Source organism: Myripristis murdjan, chromosome 18 (genome assembly GCF_902150065.1).
Source record: "Myripristis murdjan chromosome 18, fMyrMur1.1, whole genome shotgun sequence".
NCBI classification, from domain to species: domain Eukaryota; kingdom Metazoa; phylum Chordata; class Actinopteri; order Holocentriformes; family Holocentridae; genus Myripristis; species Myripristis murdjan.
In genome coordinates this window covers 3,700,623-3,720,180 of record NC_043997.1, presented here as the reverse complement: position 1 = coordinate 3,720,180, position 19,558 = coordinate 3,700,623, and the positions used below count along the sequence as shown (strand labels likewise).

The following is a 19,558-nucleotide window of genomic DNA, read 5'->3' as shown; positions in this document are numbered from 1 at the left end:
CAGGCGCTTAAGTGGTTGGGCTCTTACCTGACAGGAAGATCTCAATGTGTTGTATATAATAACAAGTTCTCAGAGTCATTTCCTGGCATGGAGTCCCACAGGGTTCTGTCCTAGGCCCACTGTTATTTTCATTGTATTTGGCACCAGATTATGCATTCATTTGGATTATCATTTCACTGTTATGCTCATGATTTACAATTTTTTCTGCCAGTTACAACTGGAAATGGAGCTGGTTTAACCAGGCTAAATACCTGTCTGGCTGCTGTGAGGAACTGGTTGTCAGCTAATTTCTTATTACTAAATTCAGCGAAAACTGAAATGATTTTCATTGGACCAGCAAAATCTAGCCACCAGTATGATCAGCCTACTCTCTCTTGATGACTGTGTTATTCATTGCAAAGACAGAGTAAAGAATCTTGGTGTCCTTTTTGATTGTACTTTTTCATTTGACCTTCATGTAAGTGAAGTGGCACGTGTTGCATTTTTTCGTCTAAGAAAGATTGCAAAGATTCGATCAAATCTATCATTGAAAGATGCTGAGGTTCTTATGCCTTTGTTACATCCAGGTTGGATTATTGTAATGTCCTTTTGTCATGGTTGCCTAAGAAAAGTTTTTGAAGCCTGCAGATGGTGCAGAATGCAGCAGCTTGTATTCTGACCGGCTCATCTAAATATGAGCATATCAGTCCTGTGCTGGCCTCTCTTCACTGGCTTCCTGAGCCTTCCAGAGCTGATTTTAAGGTGCTGTTGCTAACCTATAAAATAGTAAATGGTCTTGCACCAGCTTATTTGACTGAACTGGTGAATCTTTATGTGCCTGCATGCTCCTTGCGCTCTCAGGGGTCTGGACTACTAAGTGTCCCGAAGGTGATAAAGAAGAATTCTGGTGAGCAGGCTTTCTAATTCCGAGAACCAATGTTGTGGAACAGTCTTCCACTGGACATTAGACTGGCATGCTCAGTTGATGTTTTTAAATCAAAGCTGAATACCCACCTGTTTTCTGTTGTGTGTAATTCTTAGAATGGTTGTCTTCAATGTTTTTACGTGATTGTTTGTGCTTCTGTGCTGTTTTTAACCTTTGTAAAGCACATTGATGGAAAGCGCTCTATAAATAAATGTATTATTATTATTATTATTATTATTATTATTAGTGGTAGTATCCTGTTGTAGAAGCCATCCTCTTTTCAGCTTCAGCTTTTTTTACAGATGCTGTGATGTTTGGCTCCAGAATTTGCTGGTATTTAGTGAATCCATTCTTCCCTCCACCCGAGCAATGTTTCCTGTCCCACTGGCTGCAACATAAACCCAAAGCATGATGGATCCACCCCCAAATTTAACAGTTGGCAAGGTGTTCTTTTCATGAAACGCTGCTCCTTTATCTCCAAACATACCTTTGCTTATTGTGGCCAAAGAGCTATAGAGCCTGAAGGTGCAGCTGTGTGGTGTTACATACAGCTGCAGCAGAGCCGTGTGTGTGGTGAAGACTGCAGTTCTTCAGTGCAAGACACAGTTGACAATAGACGACTCCACTTAAAAACTATATAGTGTTGCTGAAGTGACAATACTTGAACACGTCTCCTAAATCAAAGTTTAGCCATTTAATTGCAAACCTTTCATAATCAAAGAGAGATATTTAGAAGCAGCTCAAACTGAGGACACTCTGGCAAGTGATGTGATCAAATTAGTTCTAACAAAGGCACGACTGTGGATTTTTCTCCACATGCTGAAATATAAAATTGGATTCTGGGGTTTGTAGCAATGACAGTGTGGGGGACAGAGGCTTAGAAATGTTTCATCTTTCATAGTTTGTTATGAGGTTCAACATGTACAGCTTTAGGTAGATCTTACCTAGAACAGACAAGCTATATGACAGACAGCTATATAAAATCATCACCTCTCATCACTCCAATACTGTTTGAATACAACAGTAGAACCCAGTTCACCACCAGACCCAATGCAGCCAGCAAGCAAAGGCGAGGTGAAGCCGATGACAGATGAAGAGGATCAGGGTCGTGCACGATCAGAGTCTCAGGACAGAGGACAATGGGCCAACAAAAGAGAATTCATTTTGGCCGTGGCTGGAACAATCGTTGGTCTGGGTAATGTGTGGAGGTTTCCCTATCTGTGCTTCAAAAATGGAGGTGGTGAGTGTCTAAAAGATGAAACTTTCACTCTTATAACTGAAAGTACTCAGAAGAAGTGCATGAATTAAATTCAAATTTAGATTTCATCTCAGTATTACTACAGTAACAGTCTTTATTACAAATGTAATGTGTCTTGCATAAATTTGCCTCCTTTTCCTACAAAATTTTTCACATTAGGAGTTTTCTTGGTCCCGTATGTCCTGTGCCTGTTTACCTGTGGAATCCCCCTTTTCTTTTTGGAGGTGTCTATGGGACAGTTAACCAGTCAGGGTGGAATCACATCTTGGAGGAAAATATGCCCTGCCTTTCAAGGTACCCCTAGTTCAGCATACAACACAGTAAACGCAGTACTTTCACACTGTAAATGGTAATATTTCGCATATCTGCAGATAATAACACGTTTTTGCCAATAGGTATAGGCTACGGTAGTCAAGTGATCCTGCTCTACGGTGTCATATATTACATCGTCATACTGGCTTGGGCCTTCCTTTATCTCCTGTTCTCCTTCAACACCGAGCTTCCCTGGGCCAGCTGTAACAACACGTGGAACACAGGTACACACACCTGTCACGTCGTTTTCATGTTAATATTCCTGACATTTTGGAAGCCAAATTTTGAACTGATAAGTAATTTGCACTCTTTTCTGTCTTTTCTTATCTTTCACTTGGAAGGGTTATTTCTGTCCAACTAAAGGCTGTAAAAAAAAAAAAAAAAAAACATTAGGTTAGACAGGTGCATATGTGAGGATCCAGAAGAAAGTACAGTGGCCATGGATTTGAGTGCATTAGGACATTTGTATAATCCTTGCGCTCCACACAGTGTGCGACCCGACGCGGCGTACCCAGCATCGTTTTATTCGTTTTTATTGTGTCTATTGTGTCATACACTGTGTCATACACTGTGTTTTTTACGGGTCAATGTGAGACCAGGTGTGTGGACCAAGTATGTGGACTAAGAGCTCACTTGCACAGTTATATGGACTTGTATGTGTGATAACGCTATCACTAGCACTCCTCTGGCAAGAGATAGCTGGACACAATGAAGGCTCTGGTAGCCGCCTCACTCTTAGCCGTGAGCTCCTTCTTTCCTTGCGGACCTCCGCTAAGGGAGACGTACCAGTGGCAATTCTAGATTTGGTCAGAGGATAATATCTCATCACTTCAAGCGTGTTTTGAATGCCCCTACTGGAACTGTTTTCTAGGTGCTTGTGATGACACTGATGAATTTTGTGATACTGTTTCTTTTTATGTTTCGTTTTGTACAGACTCTGTCATTCCAACAAAAAAGGTTGTTATCTATTCAAATAACAAACCCTGGGTTACTAGAGATCTCAAATTAATTATTAACAAAAAGAAAAGGATCTTCTACACGGGTAACTCTTTTGAGAAAAAGTCGGTCTCAAGAGAGGTGAGAAGAGAAATTGCCAAGGCTAAAGCTAGTTATAAGAATAAGATAGAAATGCAGTTCAGCAGTGGAAACATTAGAGCAGCCTGGCAGGGTTTGAAATCAATGGCCTCCATTAACCAGTATGCAGAGGAGGCCAGACAACTGGTCTGTATTAACGGAATAAACAATGCAGATTTGCCTGGTACGTTTAATAGTTTTTTCTCTCATTTTGAAAGGTCTGATTTTACCTCTGAAGTTCATATGTTGAGGGATTCTCTTGTACCGCAAAAAGATTTTGTAATACCACAAGACAGGGTCACCGGCTTACTAAAGAAAACAAATATAAGGAAGGCGGCCGGCCCCGATGCAATTTGCAGGCTCACTTTAAAATACTGTGCTGACCAGCTCAGTGGAATCTTTTCGAGTCTCTTTCAGCTGTGTGCTGATCACTGTCAGCTTCCGTCCATTTGGAAAACCTCAATAATAATTCCAATTCCCAAATCAAAAAAACCCAGAGAGCTAAATGAATTCAGACCGGTTGCTTTGACGTCTCTAGTAATGAAAACCTTTGAGAGAATTTTGAAAGATGAGGTTATGTCCTTGGTGTCTGACAAACTTGATTCCTTGCAGTTTGCCTATCGGGCTGGAAGGGGGGGTAAGGATGCAAAGGTCTTCATCCTAGATAGGGTTTACAAACATCTGGAGAAACCCCAATCTCATGTCAGGCTTCTATTTGCAGATTTTTCTTCTGCTTTCAACAAGATGCAGCCACATATTTTAATAAACCAGCTTTCATCTTATTTTAAATTACCTGATCACTCCTCACTATTATTTTTAAATTTCTTAACTGACAGGAAACAGAGTGTTTTAGTTAATGGCACTTTGTCCGATTTCCTAGCTTCAAACACAGGTTCACCTCAGGGTTGTGTTCTGTCACCCCTCCTCTTTATCCTGTATACAGATAGCTGCAGGTCTGATCAAGAAGGCAGCTATTTAGTGAAATTTTCTGATGATACAGCACTTTTATCTCTTCTTCAAGGCTCAGAGTCTGACCATGGTAGCGCCCTCCCTGACTTTGTCAACTGGTGCGACGAAAACTTCCTAGACCTTAATGTGTCGAAAACAAAGGAACTTGTTATTGACTTTAGGAAAAACTGTGGAAAATTGGAATTAAGTATTATCCATGGTGACAATGTTGAAATTGTTGATACATATAAATATTTAGGAACTATGTTTGACTTGAAATTAAGGTTCAATATTAATACAGAGAGTATTGTGAAGCGAAGCCAACAGAAGGTTCACCTGCTGAGGCTAAACTCCTTTAATGTGTGAAAGGAAATTTTATGTATTTTTTATCAGTCCTCTATTGAAAGCATCTTAACATTTTCTTTTATTTGCTGGTTTGGGGGCCTCTCTGTCAAGGACAAGAACCGCCTCTACAATACTGTGAAGACTTGTTCCAAGATAATTGGCACCCGCCAAAGAGACTTGTGTACCTTGTGGGAGAGGCAGGTGGTCAAAAAACCAAGAGGAATAGTTTCCCTACCTGACCATATCCTGTCCTCCTACTTCATCTTAATGCCTTCAGGCCGTCGGTTTATGGCGCCACTTGTGAAAACAAATTGTCTGTCAAAATCTTTCATTCCTTGTGCCATCAGGCTGCTGAACCTCGATGGTAGTATGTGGAATGAATAAAAATGTACTCCATTTTCTTGGAGCTTGTGTTTGACTGCACCAAGCCCACAATGCTGTGCGCTGTGCATTGAATGGCCTGTTGAGGCTACACTGCTGCTATTATTGTATTTATTATCATGTATTTATTTATTTTTAACATATTTATGGTCCATTACTAAGTGTCTGTGGGTATCTGTGCCATATACTGACTGTCCCTGCCTGGTATTGTTCTGTTTTGTCTGTTTCCTCTTTTTCTTCTTTTTATGCATAGTCTGGGTACACCGCTAAACCGAATTGCCCCTAGGGGATAAATAAAGTTGTCTGATTCTGATTCTGAAACAGTTTTTGGAGGATGAACTTTAGTTTTGGACACTTCTGGTGACCAAATGGTGACCAGAATTATAATACACACACACACACACATGCACACAAAATATACAAGACTTATACAAGAACTTTTCATCAACATGTTAACAAAATACCATTCTCCCTTGTTATTCTTACTCTCCCACGATAAGAGAACTGCATTGATTTGGCTCAGAATCACACAGCAAATGGACAGATTTTGGGGAATGCAACATCTTCGGTTCAGGAATTCTGGCAGTACGTATTCACATTTACATGATCAGTGAAGGAATTGTTTTACACAAGTGAGAAGCACAATTTCCTAAACCTACACTGATATTTATATGTTCAGAAGAAGGATCTTGGGCTTGTCTGGAGGAATCGAGGAGATGGGTAGTATGCGCTGGGATCTGGCTGGGTTTCTTCTGCTAAGCTGGATTATCTGTTTCTTCTGTGTCTGGAAAGGAGTCAAGTCTTCAGGGAAGGTGAGTTCATACCCTACCCTTCTTACCCTTACCCAGTTCTCTCTTTTCTCTTTTTTTATGTTTTGTTCCTTTTGCATTATGCAATATCTGATGTAAATAACTGATCGTAGTAGTTGTAACTTAAAGGTAGGCTGCAATATAATGCTATCACCATTAAGATGCACATTTGCCAAAGTGTTAATTGAGCTTAGTTGTAACTAATGTGTAATTGCATAGCATGTTTAACACTGCCTGTTAAAAATGCAGCATTGTATTGTATGCGTCATAACATTCTCCCATTTATACATTTGAGTATATAGTATAGTATAGATAGGGCCAGCCCAAGTTGCCCTGGACCAGCCCTTAGTTATGCTGCTATAGGCTTAGACTGTCGGGGGACTTCATATCATGCTCTGAGCACTTTCCTCTTTTCTAATCTTCCTCTTCCCTCTTCCTTCTGTCCTTCCTCCTCTATATCCCCCCTCCTTTTTACTCAGTGCATGCTATTGTTCCAGAGTCCTCTGCCCCTTTGCTTTCGCTGTGCTTTTTGTGTCTTGTCTAGGCTATCCTGGAAGGTCATCCAGCTGCAGACGAGAGGGCTGGATGCTGCGTGTCACTTCCATCTAGAGACTACCTGTTCAGGATACTCTGCTGTTTCTGTTGTTGTCTGCTGTCCCAGTTTGTCCCTATCTCCCTGTCTCTGTCTCTTTGTCTCTCTCTCTCCCCTCCCCACCCAACCAGTAGAGGTAGATGACCGCCCGCCCTGAGTCTGGTTCTACCTGAGGGTTCTACCTGTTAAAGGGGAGTTTTACCTTGGCACTGTCGCCAAGAGCATACTCAGGAGGGAATCTTCTACTATAATCTGTAGAGCGTGGTCTTAACCTGCTCTACCTGTAAAGCGTCATGAGATAACTTCTGTTGTGATTTGACGCTATATGAATAAAGTTTGATTGATTGATTGATAATCTGTAATGATAATCTGTAATGAAATTTGACCTCTCCTCTTGTAATTGTTGTATTTTGGTGGTTCTCTCTCACAGGTCGTCTACTTCACGGCTACTTTTCCCTACGTGATGATAATAGCTTTGCTGATTCGAGGTCTGACGTTACCAGGAGCCTCAGACGGCGTTCGATTTTACCTCTCTCCCAATCCAGGCCGCCTTGCGGATCCTCAGGTGGGATTAAAGACTGAACAATACATTGTTGCACTTAACACTAACATTTCAGTTGTACTGTATAATCATGCCTATTGTTTGTAGACACTTTACTGTATAGGCGAGTAACTGTTCTGAGGCCTGATTTACAGTCAGGTCCATAAGTATGTGGACAGTAACACAATATTTAGGGATCCAAGCGCAGGGTGGCTTCCAGTACCAGTGGTGCTGGGAACCCTATTAGTTTCATTTTTTTTTTTTTTTTTTTGTTATTATTAACACCAAATTTGGTAGCCCAGTGACACATAGGACGCTGAAGGTTTAAATTTGGTGTGAATCAGCCGCTAGGTGGCGCTGTTATGCTCATATATTTGCATCTTGAGAACACTTGGTCCCATTTACACAAAACTCAGGGCAATACTTTCCCATACCTTAATGAGACTGTCTACCAATTTTGCCGCAAATTGGCCACTCCACAGTGCTTTTTCCACAAAAAATAACTTTTTTTTTTTTTTTAAATTGTCTATGACAATAACTCCTTATGCTCCATTTGGCCGTCAAGCAAGAGAGAAGAGCTGGTCTGTTCCACAACCAGGACGAAAACCGCATTGTTCCTCTTCAATCTGAGGTTCGACTATCGGTCGAACCCTCCTCTCCAGCACCTTAGAGTAAACTTACCCAGGGAGGCTGAGGAATGTGATACCGCTATAATCTGCACACACCCTCTGGTCCCCCCTTTTAAACAGGGGAACCACCACCTCGGTCTGCCATTTCTTCGGCACTGCCCCAGCCTTCCACGCAATGTTGAAGAGGTGTGTCATCCACGACAGCCTCTCAACACCCAGAGCCTTCAGCATTTCTGGATGGATCTCATCAATCCCCGGGGCCTTGACACTGTGGAGGTGTTTGATTACCACAGTGACTTCCTCCCTAGAGATTGACGCTGATCCCCCATCATCCTCCAGCTCTGCCTCTACCCTAGAGGGCGGGTTAGTTGGGTTGAGGAGTTCCTCAAAGTGCTCCTTCCACCGCCTGACAACATCCTCAGTTGAGGTCAACAACATCCCATCCCTGCTGTATACAGCCTGGATGGTCCCCCGCTTCCCCCTCCTGAGGTGCTGGATGGTTTTCCAGAAGCACGTTGGTGTCGACCGAAAGTCCGTCTCGATGTCTTCTCTGAACCTCTCCCACACCCACTGCTTTGCCTCCCCCACAGCTGAGGCTGCGGCCCTTCTGGCCTGTTGGTACCTTGCAACTGCCTCGGGAGTCCCCCGGGACAACATATCCCAGAAGGCCTCCTTCTTCAGTCGGACGGCTTCCCTGACCACCGGTGTCGACCAACTATGTTCGAGGGTTACCGCCCCTCGAGGCACCCATGACCTTCAGACCACAGCTCACAACTACAGCTTCAGCAATGGAAGCTTTGAACATTGCCCACTCTGGTTCAATGTCCCCAGCCTCCACAGGGATGTGGGAGTAGCCCCCCCCCCCCCCCTTTCCCAAGGTCTGCATTAATTAATGTCATTTGGTTAGGAACCACTAAAGCAGAGTAATTGTGAATGTAATGCAAGACTAGTAAAATGTAAAAGGTGAGATAAAAAAAAAAGATAATACAACTAAAATGTTTCATTGTTTGTTTTAAGGTGTGGATGGATGCTGGAAGCCAGATATTTTTCTCCTATTGTGTGTGCGTAGGTTGTTTGCAGTCTCTGGGAAGCTACAACAAATACCACAACAACTGCTACAGGTAAGCAAAATTAGATTATTTGTCTGTATTTTCTAATTACCTCCCTCTTGTTCACATGACTCAGGATACACAGTCATCTTTCTCACTTACAGAGACTCAGTTGCCCTGTGCCTGCTGAACAGTTTAACCAGCTTTGTGGCTGGCTTTGCAGTCTTCTCTGTTCTTGGCTTCATGGCGAAAGAGTTGAGTGTCGACATCTCAGCAGTGGCTGAATCAGGTATTTGATTGTTTGCGATGCAACACAATTACATACATGATCTATTTTTTTTCATACATGCTGTTTTTGGGGGGGGTGTGTGTGAAAATGAAGCAGCTCTTCGTATTAAATGGCTCTGAGCATTTCATTAAGGTTGGAGCTGAAAGCTGCATCACCTATGGGGCCTTGGCTAACACTCTGCATCTGGTATGGATTACTTTCAGGCCCTGGCCTGGTGTTCATCGCCTACCCTCAGGCAGTAGCCATGATGCCTGTTCCCCAGCTCTGGGCTGCATTCTTCTTTATTATGATCGTCCTCCTTGGACTGGACACTCAGGTGCATGGTTAGCATTAGATTGTGGTAAATACATCTTAATAGGATGTAGGCTTGAGGAGCATTATGTTTGATGCTCTTTAGTTATTTTTCTTTTGATGAGTAACGAGGTAAACAAATGGACATGAAAACATTGTCCCCACAGTTTGTGTCTCTGGAAGGCATTGTCACAAGCATATCAGACATGTATCCCTCCGTCTTCTTGAGTGGTTCTCGACGTAAACTACTTCTGCTGGCCGTAAGTGTCGGATGCTTCCTTGTTGGACTGTTGATGGTCACTGAGGTAAGTCAGTTTCTTTCTTTATCATGTGTAGTTTAAAGTAAGAATGAAGCCCTAGATGCATTTATATCTCTTGGTCTGTCTGTCTGTAAGTTTCTTCCTCTCTCTCACTCTTGCAGGGTGGACTCTATATATTTCAGCTGTTTGACTACTACGCTTGTAGTGGAATGCCACTGATGTTTTTTGCAATTTTGGAACCTGTTTGTTTGGGATGGGTGTATGGTGAGTTACAGGATGTTGTTATTCAAAGACAGTTACCATCCATCAAAGTTACCATCAAAGACCATTAAGAGTACTTACAAAGGCTGTAGAAAGCCTTTAATTAAAATCTACATCCATTTTCACGTGAGGGTTGCATTCATTTTACAAACCTACATTTGACTGGTGTTACCAGCACTTATACAACATCACTAAATGATACTGCTGATTATATTCAACATGGGTTTTATCAGAATTTTTGTCATCATGACATTATGATGTGCTCAGAATTACATCACTCCAGTCACGGTTACAACAGCTGACTATGAATATCTGTCTCCAAGGTGCTGATCACTATTACGATCAAATTCAGGACATGCTTGGCTACCGCCCTTGGCCCTATATGAAATACTGTTGGAAGTACATCACACCAGCTGTCTGCACAGTAAGTAAATATGGAGTATGAAGACTTCTATAAGCCTGCGGACACTGGAGAGAGAATGGGATAAAATGAGTGGGCTATGCATCTGTAAATAAATGTATACCGACCCAGAATTACCCAATTAATGTGGCTCTGACTGTCATCTTCTTCTACGAAATGAAAACCTGTTTTTCATTCATGTTTTCTGTCTCTTTGTTTCACTCAGGGCATATTGCTGATCTCCCTCATCAAGTTCACCCCTCTGAAATACAACAACACCTACCAATACCCCTGGTGGGGCTACGCCATCGGGATATTCCTTACTCTCTCTTCAGCTCTCCTGGTTCCTCTGTGGTTTCTCTACAGTTTGACTGTAACCCCAGGGACCCTGAGACAGGTAGTCTGCATACTGAACAGCTTTCACATGTTAGCTTTGATCACCGCAAGTGGGTTCTGACCAGCTCTTGGATGTGATGGGAAACAAAAACATTTTGATTAGCTATGTGTATTCATGCCAGAGAGCACGCCTTGTTTCTGCTTAAATTGATTGGCGCCCATATGTATTACCTTTAATTTTAGGTTTTATGGCACAGATGAAAAATTATCCCTTTTCATTTGAGTCTGTTTAGCCAGTTCTGGGCTCAGAGTCAGCCCTTGAGGTGGCCCAAGATATTCTTGCAGGTGGAATATCTCCCTTTTTAGACCATCTCTGCTGTGTTTTCTACCCTGATACTGCCCAGAGGGATAAAAGTGGCATGAGTGCCAGGTTTCATGGGGCCCATATTGTGTTTTATGTAATGCAGTATGGATTGCTGTAATGGAGAGTCAATGGTATATTTTCTTTCCCTCCTCTTTCCAGAGACTCAGAGTGTTATGCACTCCAGCGGAGGTGCTGGGCGGCTCGTCGGCAAAGAGGACGGTCGACTCTGAGGCACGTCACTCCTTCACAAAGAGTGAAGCGTTCCCCTTGAACACGACTGAAGAACCCACACATGCTGTTTCTGAGGGTTATTGTTTAGAATGAAAACAAGAGCGCTGAGATATCGTGAGAAAGGTGTTGGTGCATCAGACAGGCTGTCATAAACATGGGGGACTCTTCTGATTTTTTACAACTTCCAACTCTTCTTTTAACATGGAAATTATTTTGTGAATTATTTTGTGAATTTGTTTTACCAAAATAAATAATAAATCACCTCAGGGACAACTATACTACATAAAAGATCGTTATTGTTTCATACTTTAATTCACATGAATGCTTTTTTGTAGTCTGTAGTGAGTGAAACACAGAATATATTGCCTGTTTTCTGTTCCATGGTATTCTTCACACAAACCTCACTGAAACAGAGCTGCTATAATATAAATGGTTTTGTGAAAACATGCAAGAGTTTTAGCAAAAACACAGCTTACATTTATTTATGTTTACGATTATTCAATTAGTCAAACGATTAATTTTTCAAGTAATCTATCTATCTATTTTTTTTTTTTTTGTTTGTTTTGTTATGTGCAACATATTAACGTGCATCGTTAAGTTTCGTTTCTCGAAGCAGCGGGGTGCAGTCAAAGTTACCTAGTGTTGCTTTACCTCATTCACGCTACCATGTTACCGTAAATTCGCGTTAGTTGGTAATTAGTTAGTTAGACTTACGATTGTCCAGCTTTTTGCTTCCTGTCATCCTCCAGCAGCACCAGGATGTCGCCGCTTCAGTTGCTCGTTCATCGCTGTGGTGCTGTTGTGGTACGCCATCTCTGTTTTGCAAAGGCTGCAGACGACCAAGTCATTTGGTTTCTCTTTAAAATATCTCCACATTTTTGATGTCTTTGACAGTCTTTTTGGCTGTTTTGTGGTGCCACTGCTTCCATTTTTTTCCACTTCTGTTCATGAATGTCAACGTCTGCTGTACGCTGATTGCGTAAATTGCGTAATCGACGTAATCAACAACACCTCGACGGTATGTTGTACGTGTCGACGTATTTACGTCACCGACATAATCAATTAATTGGGACAGCCCTAGTTGACTTGTGCAATCTCCAAGTGACACAACCTCAACTCTGCTCTGAAGAAATTTAAAGAAAAGCAAAGAAGTGTAAATTAAATCAACTGAAATGACGGACAAAACTCATGAATCAACATCGGAGTGAACAGATTAAAATTTACTCAGGTGATTCCCACTTTGTCCTGTAGCTCCAGATATGTGTTGCCACTTAGTTTGCATAAATGAAGATGCCAGTGGAGGTATATACATATACATGCTCTCTCTCTCTCTAAGGTGAGAGCTGAACAGTTACAGAGGCTCCCCTAGGCTTTTCATGTGTATGTGGCTACATCTAGTGGAGGAAACTGCTAACGGCAACTAAACCCTCTCAGCCCCTGCAGCCAAACAGAGGAAACCCTGTGTGACTGTGGCAGCTGGACTCGTCACAGTCCTGTCATTTAGTTCATCTGTAACCCTGCAAATTAAAAGTCCAAAATCTAAACTTTGGCTTTTGTGCTCGTGACCAGAATGAAAGTTTCATTCTGGTCAGGATCTTGAAGGCATCTTCCCTCCATGTTTTGACATTTCTGGTTTAATCAGGATGTTGCTGTGTGTGACAAGGATTTTTAAAGAAATACTTCCAAAGTTTTGGGCAAAATCCCATTTTCCTGACTTCCCCAGACTGAGACCAGATGTTGGCCACCATTTCTGCCTCTATGTCAAGTGCTTCAGTTCCTATGGGGAGCATTTCCTGAAACCGCTGAACACATTTATGCTTCCATCTTTGTGCTCATCTGTTCACCACTGAAGGCTGAGGAAGATCCAGCACAAATTAACTTGTCCAACAGTAAAATAATTGAGCTTTGTTCAAGTTTCAATGGGCTCATGAAAATTTAAGTGACTCAACATGAATCAAGAAAAATAAAGAACAAACATCCCTTCAATCAGCAGTGTGTCTGTGTGTGTGTGTGTGTGTGTGTGTGTGTGTGTGAAAGAGTGAGAGAGAGAGAGAGAGAGAGAGAGAGAGGGCACACACCAGCATAGACATATCGAGTACGGCTGTATGGAGAAGATGCTGAGTGTCTTGTCATGTGCACTGAAGCTCATATGAAACAGTGTCACCCTTAAACTGGTCATGCCATACTGTTGCTGTTCACAGCAAGAGAAAAAAGAAAAAAGAAAAAGCAACCAAAGCAGAAAGACATAAACAGGAAAAGAAAGTCTAAAAATGAACCATTTCATGCAGAATGGAGAGCATATTTTATGTGGTGTGATGAATGTCAAAAGAGGGACGGACAACAGCAGGCAGGGAGAGATAAAACTAATGCGGTTCCTCAGTGTCTGAAAAGGGGCTCGGTGGACCTGGACCTGGATCTGCCCCCACCACAACGACGCCAAGCGAGCACCGCCACCATTACCAATAAGACTGCTAAAACCTGGACTGTACAACAGAGCCAGGGCCCTCCTGTCCAACGATGAGCTAGAAGAAGAAGTCAAGCCCCACCCGGCCTACTGCACAGAGTCCTTACCAGCAGGTACATCAGTCACGTCGGCCGCCCCAATACTCTCCCCATCACTCACCTGGACTGGAATGAAATATAGAAGAGACAACGGACACAGAGACAAGACCCTGAGTCCAGTCATGTTCATCATTCAGGCCCCCATGGTAGAAGTCCCTGATGGTCAAGGATCAGGACAATCAGTTTACAAGCTGTGGACACAGGGAGGGAAGCAGCCACTCGCTTGATGGCCATTTCAGAAGATGGTGAGGAATTTGCAACTCCATTCAGAGAATTTGAGACAGTTCCACCCAAGCACAGAGGAAATACAGACACTCCTGTGGGTTAAACATGGAGCTATGATGGGCAAAGATAGAAGACACTGACATGGAGAAGAGGCAGAGGACAGGGCAGAAGGAGAGGACAAAGAGGACGGGGTCGAGACAGAGACGATGGCTGTTTGGTATGCGGCGCCAAGGACCATTGGGCTAGAGATTGTCCACAGAAGAACTGCAGGCTGTGGTGAATCAGACTGACTTGTGACGGAGTGAGAGACAGGGACGGGGATCCACCAGCCAGTCAACTCCAAGACACATGAGCACGCAAAACAAACACACAGCAATGAAGAGCAGCTTACATCACCTTTAAGCAGTGCTGAAATGCGTATGGTCCCCTGACCCTTGGCCTGTAGGTTTCTTGATCAACTATGCTGGTTTTTTTTTTTTCTTTGCTTTTTATTTTTTATCTGATTATATTGTGTTTTAATAATGTGAACACTATGTACAACACCAACCTGCCAATGGGACTAGAGATGGAAATTAGCCACAAGGCTATAATTTCACATGTTTACATGTATATGTGCATTAACATGTATTGTCCCATTTCTTTTAAAAATAAATAAATCTACAAATCTACTAACTGATACATACAGCTATCGCACGCTTAGAGAGCAAACAGGTTCCCTCACAAACTAAATCCACAGACAAAGTCTATCAGATGATGATAGAAACAAGTGGCAGATGCACAAAACTGGCAGGAGCACGGGGTTTCCCCATAGTTTAACAGTTTACACAAGATCTGCCCTGTGAAGATGAACATATTCAAACATGCATTTCTATTGTCACCCTGACTGTGAGCTTTCCCGAAGCACCCAGCAGAAAATGGTCCCAAGGTTAGCTTCCATCCACCACAGTGACCTATTTGGGAGACATGATCACAGCAGAGGGCAAATCCCTCTCCTCCAAAAGAACAGAAGTCATCCAAAAGGTTCCTAAACCACAAACAAAAAAGCAACAAAGCAAATGATATGTTATCTGGGAATGATGTCTTATTGCAGACAATGGATCCACTCATATCCTGAGGCCGAGGCTCTGCTGGCTGGCAGGTGCACCACTTTGGGCCTGCCCAACTCAGATAAACCGTTCACCCAAGCAGTAAAACACATGGCCATGTGACATCTATCCTGCTGAAAGGACATGGTGATCCTAAGAGCCTGGTGGTGTGCAGCAGAGAAAGCTGTTTTGGTCTCCAGGGACTTGTTACGTTACTCAGATTTGACTTTGCTGGTTCCTCATTCCTTTTCTGTTATTCTCTTGGAACAGAAAACAACAAATCTGTCAGCAGCTAGCTGGCTAAAATACCAAACTGTATTAAACGAAATGCCTCATGTCAACATGAAGCGCTGACAAGCAATAAATACTGCCAGTCTTCTGCCCACAACAACAACTATGGTGAAACTCATGCCACCATTGTGCAGGTGTGTTCGCCCAGACCAGTTTTGCAGGAGCAGTCAGGACACGTTGCGATTTTCTCTGCCCAGGCCACTGAGTTGGTGGCGCCAACAGAGGCCTGCAAATTGGTGGCAGGAAAAACGTCACCGTCACAGAAATTTCTTGAATGCCTCAGGAAAACCAGTTTCCCACTGTACACTGGTGTCAGCATTGCTGGAAGCGATCCAACTCATAAAAGTGGCAGCATGCAAATGTGATGCCCACAATGATGCTTAAGACTAGGAAACAAACCAGTTCACCCCTTCATGACTAACATTCGTTTTGATGTACCCACAGATCTGTCAGCATAACAGGAAATGCAAAGCTGAGCAACACCTTAGGAGAAAGCAGTTTGGAAGAATGTGGAGTGTGGCAACAAACAGGAGCTTTGGTATGGCCCAGACAACAAACTATGTCTACCCAAATATCCCACATTATGCAAAGTTGACACATAACAATGTGTCAAAAGGGGGATAATAGTAGAAATAACAAAATATTGGTTTACAATAGGATTTCAGAATTATTCCTAACAATTTTGTAACATTTTCTGTGCCACCAGCAATGTAGGCAGTGAGATACAAGTGCCTCGAGTTGCACACCTTCTTCCTGACAAGCCATTTGATCACCTACAAATGGATTTTATTAAGTTAACACCATGTGAAGTGAAAAGATAATGGCTGGGAATGGCAGAAAGCAGCGACAATGGTGCTGCTTTGGTAAGCACTGCTCTGGAAGGAGCAAGTAATGACCTGGGTTTGGAAATACAACATCACTGTGCCCACCATCCCGAAAGAGAGAATGGCATCATAGAAATAAATTGATAAAATGCTGTGAGGAAACTGGGTTGAACTGGATCAAAGGCCTCCCATTGGTGTTGATGCAAATGAGAACCAGACCAAGACTGGAATATGGCCTGAGCCCCTTATCAATGTTTATGATTGACGGTCATCACACTTAATGCTTTGCAGCCATAATGCTTCGCAGTTCATTGTCAGTCCATGGTGCCCTGACATTTGTAACTGGACACAAATACTGTCAGTCATGTCACACAGTTCACTCAGATACAAGCTGTGTGTACATGGTGGCCTATAACAGCATCCAAGGAATAGTGGGTTAACATGATTTGTTTCTGCGACTGCAATTTGTAATTACTAGGTTTACTATTTCAGCCAGTTTCAAGAGCACCCCCCTGAGCCTGGAGAAAGTCTCATTTTTAGCTCTCCCTGCTCTAATAACTTTATTATGACCAACCATTAATTTTTCTTCAACCAGCTGTTCAAGAAAACTCTCCTTTCTCGGTAGAGCACCACAGTGGATTTTGATGGTATTACAGTGAAATTGCAAAGCTCTGTAGGGCAGAATGGGGTAACATGAGCCACTTTTTACATTTGATGATTTTACTGCAAAAAAAAAAAAAAAAATGTGTACTTGTTTCAAATAATTGTTACATTATATACCTCAGGGTTGTTGTGTACCCATGGAAATTAAAACAAGTTATCTAATTATTATGTACCACTGCTGGCAAAATCAAATAATTTAGAGACAATTTTGTTATTATTGGGATTAATACCATTATTGGTTATTAATACCATAAATTTAACAAAGGCAAAAAGTCACACTCTTTATGTCGCAGCCTCTGGGGTTTGGCATGATGGATGGTGGAACTTTCTGAGGAGCTGAAACCGGTTGCGATAAGCCTTTGCCAGCTTTTGCATAAAATGTGTACTTGTTTAAAATAATTGTTACATTATATACCTCAGGGTTGTTCTGTACCCATGGAAATTAAAACAAGTTGTCTAATTATTATGTACCACTGCTGGCAAAATCAAATAATTTAGAGACAATTTTGTTATTATTGGGATTAATACCATTATTAGTTATTAATACCATAAATTTAACAAAGGCAAAAAGTCACACTCTTTATGACGCAGCCTCTGAGGTTTGGCATGATGGATGGTGGAGCTTTCTGAGGAGCTCAAACTGATTGCGATAAGCTTTTGCCAGCTTTTGCATAACCTGTTCTGGAAACTTCCCTTTGTTTTGTTGATACACCTCTTTAGTGCCATCCTGCCTATCATGCCATCCTTTGCCACAGAGTGAACGGATCTCCCTTCGAACACTTGCCTTGCTGCTTTTTTTAGACCATCCAAAGAAGGTAAGCCACTTTTTTTGTACTACCTTAGCGTCTTGATCTCATCTGTAGAAAATCGGAAAATAAATGCACAGGTTACTCTGTACTCAAAGTTGTATGCGAAAGTTTGTGCACCCCTTTAAAAACAGCACATTTTGGTGATTTTTTACTTGAAAAGATGTAAAAACAGTCTCTCTGGTATATGGAAAAAAGACAATATATAAGCACATTGGACGCTATAAGCACATTGTTTATTGATGGGATAGCCCCTTGAGATGAATCATCTCGTTTTCGAGGGGGTCCCAAACAGAGAGACAAACCAGACAATAACATTACAAGACAACCTGTACAGAGAAAAGACAAAAGACAAATTGAGAGAAAAGACAAATTGACACAGACATAACCCAAACATTACAAAAAAAAAAAAAGCTCTCCCAGCCTAACACCCCCCACCATCACCAGCTATGATGATGATTTTCCAGTCACAGCAAAGCTAATAGCACGAGCAGTGTGTTTGTAAATGAAAAAACAGAGATTTCTTAAAAAGATGAACAGAAGAAATGGTTCGAAGGGAAATGGGTAGCTTATTTCAGTCAGAGAGGGCTTTATAGTGAAAGGCATACAGACCAAGTTCTTTATGTATTCTAGGAACACAGAAAAATATGGAGTCTGTATGACGGAGGTTATACTGTGAACTGTAAGGGGTCAGGTATTGTTTGAGGTAAGGGGGATAGTTGAAATGAATACATTTGAAAATAAAAAGTAACCAGTGAAAATCATCAGGATCAGCCATTGTTTGCAGCAGTAAAAGCACAGAGAGCTCAGTTTCATCAACTATTGAACTGAACTTTTTTTTTTTTGGCTGACTCTGTTTGACTGACAGTTTTAGTGATGCGCCCATGCCTAAAACCGCTACTGCTCATGTCCTCCACAATTCTTGGTGTGATAATTCTTCAGTGTGAGCCAATCCTTTTGCCACAGAGGAGACACAAGCGTGCCCCTGGAACTCGCTCTGGCAAACGTGTGAAGCTGAACATGTTATTGAGGACGATTAATAACGCCTTGACTGCTGATTTATGTTTTTATCTGTGTGAGGCTCACACAGTGTCAACAGCCAATCAGCAGCCAATCAGCAGCACTGATCTTTTAGCATGTGATTTTATGGAGTATTTTAATGAGAGAGTAGATGACATCAGAAACAGGCTATCAAAGTCTTCTATCAGTGACTCTTGTGATGCTCCCATTTTGCCCAATTTTACAGGATGGGCTTTTTCTGAGTTGGAGCTCATCTCTCTGCCTGATTTCACTAAAGCTGTTATGGCTGCAAGATGTACAACCTGCTCTTTGGACCCTCTGCCAGCATGGGTTGTTAAAGAGCTATGGTCAAGTTTAGGTTTTTATGTTTTAACTATAATGAATTTATCACTTTCCACCGGAATTTTTCCAGCTTGCTTTAAATCTGCTGTGGTTAAACTGCTATTTATAAAATCAAATCTTCATGCAAACTCCTTGGCAAATTACAGACCTGTGTCAAATCTGTTTTTCCAAAATTCTTGAGAAAATTGTCTCAGTTCAACTTATGAAATATTTATCACTCAGTGATTTATTTGAGCCATTGCAGTCTGCATTTCGGGGTAACCACTGCACAGAAACAGCACTCACCATGGTGGTAAATGACTTATTGTTGGCAGCTGACTCAGATTCAACTACAGTTCTGGTGTTGTTGGACCTTAGTTCAGCTTTTGACATAGTGGTTCACGGCATACTTTTGGACAGGCTCAAGAAACACTTTGGCATCTCGGGTCAGGCGCTTAAGTGGTTGGGCTCTTACCTGACAGGAAGA

The 19,558-nt window shown here is 42.1% G+C and overlaps 1 protein-coding gene across 1 annotated transcript; it reads left to right on the top strand.

Moving 5' to 3' along the window:
- Positions 1–1,954: 1,954 nt before the first annotated feature.
- On the top strand, positions 1,955–14,063 carry LOC115377005 (sodium- and chloride-dependent GABA transporter 2-like). Its single transcript, XM_030076858.1, has 15 exons — positions 1,955–2,144; positions 2,322–2,456; positions 2,558–2,698; positions 5,723–5,807; positions 5,902–6,034; positions 7,054–7,188; positions 8,811–8,914; positions 9,007–9,131; positions 9,335–9,447; positions 9,590–9,727; positions 9,844–9,946; positions 10,267–10,367; positions 10,570–10,740; positions 11,203–11,296; positions 13,666–14,063. The coding sequence occupies exons 1-15, from the start codon at positions 1,955–1,957 to the stop codon at positions 14,061–14,063; spliced, it is 2,166 nt and encodes a 721-aa protein (XP_029932718.1).
- The last annotated feature ends 5,495 nt before the right edge of the window (positions 14,064–19,558 follow it).

Bases quoted from the DNA above. Each gene is read 5' to 3' on its own strand.
- LOC115377005 (XM_030076858.1), top strand. From the start codon at position 1,955: ATGCAGCCAGCAAGCAAAGGCGAGGTGAAGCCGATGACAGATGAAGAG. The intron at 2,145-2,321 runs GTGAGTGTCTAA...TTTTCACATTAG, and splicing joins GTGCTTCAAAAATGGAGGTG to GAGTTTTCTTGGTCCCGTAT. The intron at 9,728-9,843 runs GTAAGTCAGTTT...TCACTCTTGCAG, and splicing joins GACTGTTGATGGTCACTGAG to GGTGGACTCTATATATTTCA.